The sequence below is a fragment of the Octopus bimaculoides genome, chromosome 5, assembly GCF_001194135.2.
Source record: "Octopus bimaculoides isolate UCB-OBI-ISO-001 chromosome 5, ASM119413v2, whole genome shotgun sequence".
NCBI lineage: Eukaryota > Metazoa > Mollusca > Cephalopoda > Octopoda > Octopodidae > Octopus > Octopus bimaculoides.
In genome coordinates, this window is record NC_068985.1 from 124,611,183 (window position 1) to 124,622,397 (window position 11,215).

An 11,215-nucleotide genomic window follows, 5' to 3' on the forward strand; every position below is an offset into this window, starting at 1 on the left:
TCATGACTACCCGTCTGATAAGGGTACACGAGGCACATGCATCACAACCATATGTGCGCGACATAGTGGTCTCATATCAAGATAAACAGCACATGTCTTTGCTGGTGAGGCACAGTTAGAATTTTCTTCATGTCGAGTAGCCCATCCTGCTCAAAAGGTCTTTGAATAATGGTTGTTTAAGGATGTTGAATGAAACACCCATGTTTCCAAAGGTGAACTATCCAAATCCCAAAGAATTCCTCTCAACACATGGCTATGATGCTCCCACACTACTTCTGCTCATGATCAGGGATGCACATATCATCATCCACTAAAGGACATGCTCAACTGGTCAAACAACTGACAAGCAAATCTGTGGTATTGAGCAGAATACTTGCTGTAGCCCGTCTTTTATACTAAGACAATTATTATCATTATTATTATTACTACTGTTGCTGTTAAGATGGTGAGCTGGCAGAATCATTAGCACGACAGGTGAAATGCTTAGCGGTATTTCACCTGCACTACATTCTGAGTTCAAATTCCCCCAAAGTTGACTTTGCCTTTTATCCTTTCGGGGTCAATGAAATAAGTACCAGTTATGCACTGGGGTCAATGTAATCGACTAGCCCCCTTCCCCCAAAATTTTCAAGGCCTTGTGCCTAGAGTAGTAATAATTATTACTGTTGCTGTTGTTGTGACACGCTGGTAGAATCATTAGCTTACTGGAGAAAATGTTGAGTGGCATTTCTTCTGGCTTATATTCTGAGTTCAAATGCTGCCACGGTCAACTTTGCCTTTCATCCTTTGGGGGTTGATAAAGTAAGTACCAGTCAAATACTGAGGTTGATATAATTGACCAGCATTAAGCCTATAACAGAAAGAACTATTGTTATTATGATTAGGGAAGAGTAGAGATTGATAGAATCAGTTGAGCATTAGATAAAATGACTAAAAATAATAATAATTGGGTTTGCTGTACTGTAAATTAATCTATAAATGTATAAGAATTTTCACTTCACTCTGTTTTTTCCCCCAATTCAGAATAGACACTCTTCCTGATGGACAGAGACGCTGCCCAAAATCAAGCCATTGTTATCGAACTGGTTACCCTCCCATTACACCTCTAGCCTGTGTTCAAGAAAATATTGCCAGTGCAATGTTTGACTACACATGGAATGAGGTAAGAATGAAGTCATTGCTTACAATTGCTTCCTATATGCATGTATCATAGCTAAACTCTCTTTCTTGTGAGAATACAACAGTAACTTAGCTATTGTAACTATCTTTTAATTTGTGTGTTGTAAATATCTTAATATTAAGGACTGTAACTGTAGCATTCCTGTTGTATGTACCCTAACTATAAAATTCCCTACTGTTACTTCTCTATTATAAATACCTAAAACACATGGCTATGTTGATGCAAGTATAGCCGTGTGGTTAAAAAGTTATTTTCCCAACCACATGGCCTCAAGTTCAGTCTTACTGCATGGCATCTGAGGTAAGTGTCTTCTACCATGCTTTGGCCAACCAAAACCCTGGATGTGGATTTGATAGATAGAAATTGAAAAGAGACTGGTTGTGTGTGTGTGTGTGTGTGTGTGTGTGTGTGTGTGTGTGTGTGTGTGTGTGTGTCTGTGTATGTGTCTGTGTCTTTACATCTGCACCTGACTGTGCAAAAGTCATGCTGTTTAAGCAGTCTTCTTGGTACTTCTGTCAATTGTCTGACTACTTGTTTTGTGCATTTGAAGCTGTGTAGAGTAAGAGATCTGTTACTTAAAAGCAAGGAAGGATTAGCATCAGGAATGGCATATGACTGTAAAACAATGCTTCAATAACATATCTACCTAACCCATGCTAGCATGGAAAAACAATCATGAAAACAAACAAACATACTAAATCAAAATAAACTATGGATATCACTCAGAATTAAATATGGTTTGGTAACATGTATCATGCTTTCACTAATTGTTTTCGGTGCTTGTATCATCACAAGCAGATATAGACATCCTCTAGTCCCTCTTATCTTATATTCATATTATTGTTCTTATTTTACAAATTAGTTTGTTACACAAAATGCATGTCCAATCTAAAGTGCCTATAACATTATATTTCTGTAGAAACATTCTTTAATCACATGTAATTTTTCAGATAAAGTATCACTCAGTTACAGTGAGCAGTTTTAAATGATTGATATTGGTGTCTCCCAGTCTTCTTTGAGTAAGAGACTCTGGCTGAGACTAAATCCTGGATGAATTTTCTTGACGCTACTTGTACTTTAAAAGTTAATAAAGATATAAACCTTCAATAGCCATGATATTTCTATGAGGGGCAGTGACACTATGAAGTTTTAGCTTTGAAAGACATAATGGTGAAACAATATCATATATATCTTATAAATAACAAGATATGATGTGTTTGTCATCATGTGTATTGTAAGTTGGCAGAAGAACTCTCAGATCATCCAGACACACATCAGAATATCAAACATTCTATGCCTGTAATGCACTGTTGTGTTAACATTCACAGTAAATGTTATTTTTTTCATTACTAAATATTACTTTTTTACAGGTATTGGTCTGGATGAAAAATTTGCTCAGCATGTACTTTGAATATGTCAGAGGTAAGACTGTTTCTTCTGTATTTTTTTCTTTTTGGTTATTTTTCTTTTTTTCCTTCCTCTTTCTCCAAATAACTACATAGTTAAAACATGCCATTGATTTCTGAATTATGTCGTTGTTGTTGTGTGCAGTCCTAATTGAGCAGATCTATACTCAAAGAATGACCATCCCAGCTTTTTTCTGGGACTATGCCCTCAGTACCATATTGTCCAATGTAGGACAGTATGGTATGATTTCAGGGAGACTTGATAGCTATTTCTAGTGTATCAAGTATCTACATAGAACTCCCTCATCAACTTATTGTTACATTGTATGTTATATAAAAGTGATTCATTGGACCAACAATACCTAAGAGAATTTGAATCTAGTATTGCAAACTGACAAAAGCTTTGGCAGTTTGGTGATATAGCTACTGTTTACAGCAAGGAGATACACCAGACATTCAGATTAAGCCATTGACTGTCAAGTACCTTGACCATAGACACACATTACAGTGTCTGTATCAAGAATTTAACCTCACTTTTTTCTACAAATGATACAACTTACTGCCAAACATATTATTACTTGCTTATCATTTGAGTGAATTATATTCTTTCATTGAGAAATGTTACTTTTTTGTGGGAATATATTCACCATCACAGAGAGGACACTGGTGTAGCTGATGACTAATAAAGTTTAGATTTTCAGTAAAGGAGCTTCTACATGGTCACTCAATCAGCTAGAAATAGCAGTCACATCTACTTCAAATGTCACTATCTTAAAAAAGGAAGAACTCATTGGACATTGTGGTCTCTGATACATATAATATCAGGATTATCATAGCTGGCATGCCTTTGGACATACATTCACTTAATCAAGGCTGAGTTTAATCAGTAATTGATTGCTTGCTAAATGGATGAATAATAGAAACCTATTGGTCATTTGAACTGAGAAAAGCCTGAATTTCTAAGATTATTTCCAAGTTCTCATGTATTCAATAGATTGTATAGTTTTAGTTGAAGCAAATATATCAAGTGACATCTTGAATGTAGGACAAGTAAAGGTTAAATGTCTAAAAAGAAGCTTGTGAAACTCAATCTTATCAGGATACACATACATGCTTACATAACTGTACTAATTCTTTATAGTAATATATAACTAGCTCAAAACTTTTGCTCTGAAATAACATTTTTATTGTAAATTCTTGAAAGAACATATGCATCTAACAACTGGGGGATGACCATTTCTAATCAGGTTTCATTTACTGTCAATACATTTAGACCCTCTTGTGTCTCTTCCTTTATCACAATATATATATTAGTCAACATCTAGCATAAATAATTTAGGAATGTTGGTTTAGAAATTAGTGTTTTTGAAACATTAATTAACATGACATATAGCATGTGTTTTATTCCTCTTTCAGGCACTGATCTGACATTTACTTTTCTTCTTTTTTGAGGCCCAAAATTTCCAAGTCTGATCTACTTTTTCACTAAGTACTCTTTGGAAATCATAGTTATATCTTCCATCCAGAAATCTACATCCATTCACATTACTTGTTTATATTAGCATAGTCCTTTTATGCATGACCTCATCCAATGTCTTTGATATTCAGCTGCTTTCTCAACACATTTGTACCCAAGTTCTACTTTAAAATTAAGATCTGCACAATGTTATAAGCTGGCTTTTCTTTCTCTCCATGTTTAACAGGTGTTGAGAAGGCCATTCTTCTTCCTTTACCGACCTATCGAGCTGAGATTCACAACATTTCTAGAGAAGCATCGAGTATGTATAATTATCCAAAGGTCAGTTACTTAAGCTTTTGCCCTTTTTTTTGAAGAGCTAAGTTTTCACCTTCAAAATAATCAAAACAATTATCATTATTAGTATTATTATTACTGCATGACAGGAGAAAATGTATTGGATTTGTTTTGGTTTTTTTTTTGGGGGTTTTTTTTTTAGACAAAGAGAGAAAGGCAACACTCGTGACTTGTTTCTTTGGGGCATTTGTGACTTGTAGAAAGAGGAGCTTATCCTCAAACTAGAAACAAAATGAACTCCATCAAAGGCACCCAAGACTCAGGTTAGGGTGTTAAACCAAGCAATAAATTTAGACTAACACTCAAAAACTCAAAATGCAAATACCTGAACAGACATCCCATTTGATACACTGATAATTCTACTATTCACTATGATGGGCTGGTACTTTATTTTATTGATCCTAAAAGAATCAAAGATACAATTGACCTCTGTCTGATTTGAACTCAAAATGCAGGGAACCAGAACAAATACCAAAAGGCTTTTTGTCCTGCACAGTAATGACTTTACCAATTTCCCACCTGTAAACCAATTTGCTAACTACTTTTGTTTGTTCTGACTAAACTAATCTATGATAAAGGGCATTTCAGCCATACCCATCTTTTTTTATTTTCAAGCCTAGACTTTCCAGTTACAGGTGGATTATGCTTCACTGATGAGGTATAATAATACTGAAACATGTCTAAAATTGTCACGCTTCTCATATTGTTAAGTATCAGACTCCTTCTCCACTACATTCTTTAAAATGTTACGATTGTCTCCCCTATCTTGACTAGAATTAGCTTACTTGGAAAATGATTGTTCTCATCACTAAGGATGTAAAGATGCATAAGTCATTAAAATTTTGGAACTTGTCTCCCTTTCGTTTCTTGCCAGAGTTTGTTATTTAGATGATGACTCTGTCAATATGCTAGCACCCATTTTACTATTGAGAGTTATGTCAAGCAATCAAGAGAGGCTCCAATTAATATGATGTAGTTCGCTTACATATAATTATTTCAACTGTAAATTCTTTTAATGAGCTCAACTCTGTAAAAGTACTCTATGAAAATATATAGATATCTAATTTAATTTAAAATTCTGTTGTCAATGAATTGACCTTTTTCCCACTCACTGCTACTAAAGTACTATGTAATAGTTACATAATACTACCGACAGTACTAACAGTACTATATAGTGCTACATAGTATAAGGGGCTTCATTGGTGGAGATTGACCATATCTGCATCTGTAGGCACAGACCGTTGTGTTGTTTTGTTTTTTTTGTCGGAAGATTAGCAATTGTTTGTACATGCAAGTCTCCCCTCTTTATGCAATTCATGTTGTCCAAGAGAAAGGCTACTGCTTTAGGGTTGATATGACTTGATATCAATGTCATCACAGATGATTTTTTTCAGAACACCAAGGAGCTGTCACAGATACTGCAAGACAGTTTACCTGACCCCTCTAACAATATGAATCCACCACCCTGGATTCATTCTATTTTATTGACCCTAGAAAGATAAAAAGTACGGTTGATCATAGAGGAATTTGAACTCAGAGCAGAGACAGTTGAAACAATACTACAAGACAATCTATCCAATGCTGTAATGACTCAGCCAATTTGACACCTTCTACATAATACTAAACATGTTATTTAATGGCTACTTAAGATTCTACAAAGCAGGACATACTTAAAAATGAAGAAAAATGTTAGTAATTTTTTACTTCATCTTTGGGTTTATCTTTCAAAACATTAGGACTGAATTTCAAGTCCTTCCCAACTTCTTGGAATGTTTTTCAATCATGATTGTTACCCTGATAACTCTCTGTAGGTCAGTCTGCCAACAAGGACACCATCATTTATTACTAGCACTGCCAGTTGGAAACCACAGTCCCTTGATGGTATTCTTACTGTGAAACAGAAGGACATAGTTGAAAGACCAGGTGCCATATTACAGTGAGTACAAGCTTTCCTTTGTGTGCATTTGCATGCATGTCTGTGTGCATTTGTGTATTTGCTTATATATATTCTTTTACTTGTTCCAGTCACTGAGCTTTAATCATACTAAGATATTACTATTTATATATGTATGCCTGCACAATCATGATGAATGATAACATCCAACATTGCATTCTTTCATAACTAGAGAACCCAATCCAAAAACTGGATTTTATTTCAAGTGGGGCATGTGTATGCAGTATTAATATACATCTGTGCATCCATATTTGTATATAAACGTATGTATGTACATACATACACGAGCATGGCTGATTAAGAAATGCATTTCAGAAACCACACAGTTTAGAGCTTGCTCCCACTGTATGAATAATATCAATTAGACCCTTCTACTATAGTTGCAGCTTGACTAATGCCCATTGTGTGTGGTGTGTATGTGTGTGTGTGTGTGTGTGTGTGTGTGTGTACATGCGTGCATAAGTGTGTATTCCTCTTGTCTTGACATGTGCACTCTGATTGCAAACAAAGAGTTACCATTCATACAGTGTCTTTTATTTGCAATTCTCTGCAAAGACATATCTTGTCTGTTCATTGTTTAGAGGACCAGGGTAAATGTTACCTTACTTGGAAATAGGTGAGGGTTAGCAACAAGAAAAGGCTCTGGACACAGAAAAAAATTGCTTCAACAATGATTCATCTGACCCATACAAGCATGACAAAATAGATGTTAAAATGATAATGATAAAGATGATTGTATGTGTGGTTATTTTTACCGAATTATTCTAGAGAGATGAGGTACACACATATAGACATTATAAAACTATGTCTTTTATTGTAACTTTACCATTTGCTGTAAATTATTTCTTACTTTTCACTTGGTAGAATTTTGTTTTATTACAGTGATGGTTCTGACATAAGTTTACCAACACCAAACTCTGTGGGCAGCAACTTCCCTCCACAAAACTTTAAAATGTCACGTCCAGGCAGTGTAAAATACAACCGGTTGATAAAACCATTGCGCCTAGCACCCCTCCACAATGTTCAGGAAAGATCAAGAACACCTTGCATGGTTAGTATATTTTATATGGTGTTTTACATGAGGGAGATGGAAGTAGAAAAGAGGCTGGCAAAAACGAAGGGGTTAATACGAGTTAAATTGGATTTGAACATGCTTTATAGAGATCAGAAAGCAGTGTTATTGGACAAAGACCGAATGGAAAGGATGGTAGAGTTGTTTCCTAGAAAGAGGATTGGAAAACAATCATAATTTGTGAAGAGGAAATGTGAGGAAGAGAAAGATTCAGTTAGAAGAGGAGTTGTAATTCAGTTTCTTTGGGTAGAGTGGGTGAAAAGTGTGTTGTTACATGTGGGTGGGACAAATCTTCTAGCACTCAGTTTCGTGGACAAGTCTTCTCTAGAACCTCATATTACCAAACATCTTGGTTGACTGTCTTTTCCTCCGTGAGCCCCAACATCCTAAGATCGGTCCTCACCATTTCATCCCATGTCTTCCTGGGTCTCCCTCTTCCACGGGTACCATCCACTTTCAATGACAGACACTTCTGTATCCAGCTGTCTTCACTCATATGCATCATATGTCCAAACAAACACCTTCTCCTCTCCATCATACCACATTTAATCCCTCTTATGCCTAACGTTTCTCTCAACACAGATAAACTGTCTGAAAAATGACAGGAAGGTTATACTAGAACATCTTTGGCTATAAGATCTGCTTGATCAGGGCTCTCCTGGAGCTAAACAACAACCTGGCAAACAATTTTTGAACCTGGCTACAACTTACTTAACTCATCATTAAACTACAGAGACTTCTAACCTTTGTACTGTAGCTTGCCTGTTTCAATCAGATAGTCGCAATATCATCTTGCACTCACTGATGTCATGGATCTTTGCCAAAACATAAATCCAGGTTTTCCATGTCTTTTGAAATAGTGGATCTGCACTTAAAAAATCTCTCTCCAATGTGTAAACCAAGGCACAGTAGAATATAAAAATCCCTTGGCTGAGAAACAAGTGAGGAATAGCAACAGGAAGCGCATTCAGCCATAAAATCGTACCTCAAAATCAGCCACCGACGGAGCCACAAATGCAAAATATAAGTTAGTCCTAGAGCGCACAATCCTGAAGGTCAGCAATGGTCTTTCTCGGTCACGAGTGGATGGCCATCATATAAATATATATATATATATATATATATATATATATATATATATATATATATATATGTATATATATCTGATGTGCTCTCCTATTAGTTTCAATGTATGAGTAAACTGTTGGTCAATGGATTGACTGGTTTACTCATTGAATGAACATGCAAAGTGGCTGAGTATTCTACGGTCACATGTAACCTTAATGTAATTCTCAAATAAAATCTGTATGACACATTGTGACAAGGCTGGACCTTTGAATTATAAATACAATCCATCTGATGAGCTTCTACACAGATTCTGTCTGCTCAAATTCAGGGTCTACCTGAGGTTATGATTAAGTGACTTATACAAGATACCATACTGTGGGATTGAACCCAAGATCTCATGGTTATGAAGCAACCTTCCTAATCAATCTTCTATGTGGGTGTGCAAATGTGAAGATGTACATGTAAGTGTACAAATTAAACAAAATATATCCATCTTTTTTTGTGTTAGTCACTCCTACAAACATTTCCAATATCCATTCCTATTACATTAGCCACATTGTACATCCATGTGTGTATGTTTGCTGTAAGTTTTACACTGACAGCAGCATGTTTTTAAAATCACGAGCAGGGAAAAAGCTAGCCAGTAACTTAATCACTTCGGTCATCATCTTTTAATTATATCTGTAAAATAAAATGTAAAGTAGTTGAGATGATGTCATGAAATGTTGCCTTTGAAAGTATTTATATCATGTCATTGCTTTAGCAGCTGACTTCTTTGTGTTCTTTTTTCTTTTCAGGATGAAGAAGTTTTAAAAGTGACAAAACTGATGCCGGCAGGTAGTGAGAGTCTATCTTCTCCTCCAAGTCTTTTAGGGTTTCGTAACGGATGTCTTCCACCTATTTGCTCGACAGTTTCCCTTGAGACACCTGTAGGCCGTCCTCAGGTATTGTACATTAACAGTTATCAATTGTTATAGCTATGAATTTGCAAAAGTTTAAGTGCTGGGTTAATTGTTATAAGTATCTCATTTAAACTTTCATGCCTGCTTAAAATGTAACTTGAGGTGATTCTGAAAAAGAAATATAGCTTTTTATCTTACCAGGAAATGAAATTAAATTAAATGCTAAAAATTATATTGGCTATTTTATATGATGCCTGATTGAGTGATAAAAAAAATTAGGGTGGCTTAGGATTTGAAGGTCTCCAGATAACAAGAGGCAAGCAATAGACTGACCATGTGAATATAATAATATATAAAACCTAAAAGTCTAGTTTAACCTAAACAACTGCATCAAACAGGAGGCTTATAACAGGAAAAAGGAATAAGAACAAAAGGATAAATCTTCCAACAGGTTAACTATTTAATTTAGCAAGTAGAAATCATGGCCAGGACTAAATTTATTCAAATTTAGTTCACCAGAAGATTGTACATACTTTATGGCTTTACAAAATCAGTGCATTTGGAAATGAAAAAGAATGAGTATTACATTTTCTTTTAAGAGAGTAAGACATATTCAAATGTAATGCAAGAAATGATAAAGAGCCAACGCAGATTTTCATAATCTCTGTCAATTCATGCCAAGAAGTATAATAGAAAGTGCTAGAATAAGCAAGAGTTTGTTATATTTTTCTCTTTTTGTAAAGATGAGTTACAAGCCAGGTTACTCCAGTGAAAAATTATTCTCATTAAAAAGAATTATATGTATATACAATGAAAGAAAAAATAAGTGTATGCATCTGACCTTTACGAGAGTTGTAATAATCTGTTCAGTAACAAAGAAAGTTCCATTCATGATGTCATTCCATATCTATGTCATGCCAGCACCTGATTTATTTTTAACTATATGCTATTGTGTATTTCACAAGAAGAGATGTTGGCACTACGTTAGAGTGTCTCTAGCTGACATTATAGCAAAGTAAGCTGACTAAAGAGCAGGCAAATCACATGATCTTCAAGAAGAGCAAACATTGTTTGCTACTATTCAATTGACTTTAACTCCCCTTTACAGATGAGATAATTATTACTAATTGACTACTCTTTTTTTTTTTATTAATTACAATTCCAATTTTTATATAGAAAGAATGAATGAATTATTCCCTGTAATTAATTCTTAGTTCATATTTGACTCTTCTTTATTTTAGTCTTTATTAGTAAATATAATATTGGCAATGGATTAGCATAACCATTAGAGTATCAGAAAAATACTTTGCAGTGTTTCTTCTGGTTTACTACATTCTGAGTTCAAATCATGCTGAGGTCGATCCTTTCTGGGATTGAAAAAATATGGTACTTGTCAAGTACTAAGGTTGTTGGTATCATGTAAATCCTTCCTCTAAAACTGCTGTCCTTGCCTAAATCAGAAACCATTATTAATAAACCTGATGAAAGCAGTAATTGTGCCTAAGCTAGTGGAGTGATGGTAAAGCATTTAGTTTTGTCCCTCTCAGTTCTCTGTTCATATCATAAAAGAACTCGATCACCTTTGCCTTTGATCTCTCTAGTGCCGATAGAATATATTGGAATTAGATACACGAGTGTTAAACCAATTCATAATAACACTCTTCCTAATAAAATTGACTCTAATACATCTAGATTAAAGAAATAAGAAGTTAGAGTTAGAGAGAGCAGTACCCTTAATTTTCTTGAACTTCTCTGTGAATGATGGATGGGTAGAACTGAAAAATTGCCTATATATGTATATGTATGTATATATATGTATA

At 34.9% G+C, this 11,215-nt stretch overlaps 1 protein-coding gene across 4 annotated transcripts in view; it reads left to right on the plus strand.

Moving 5' to 3' along the window:
• Positions 1-11,215, plus strand: part of LOC106872974 (primary cilium assembly protein FAM149B1) — a 128,169-nt gene that overhangs the window by 104,020 nt on the left and 12,934 nt on the right. For all 4 annotated transcript variants that reach the window (XM_052967988.1, XM_052967990.1, XM_052967992.1 and 1 more), the window contains 6 exons: positions 1,024-1,162; positions 2,551-2,602; positions 4,290-4,384; positions 6,211-6,335; positions 7,236-7,404; positions 9,291-9,437. In XM_052967988.1, the coding sequence (XP_052823948.1) occupies positions 1,024-1,162; positions 2,551-2,602; positions 4,290-4,384; positions 6,211-6,335; positions 7,236-7,404; positions 9,291-9,437 (727 nt within the window). The remainder of the gene's footprint in view (positions 1-1,023; positions 1,163-2,550; positions 2,603-4,289; positions 4,385-6,210; positions 6,336-7,235; positions 7,405-9,290; positions 9,438-11,215) is intronic.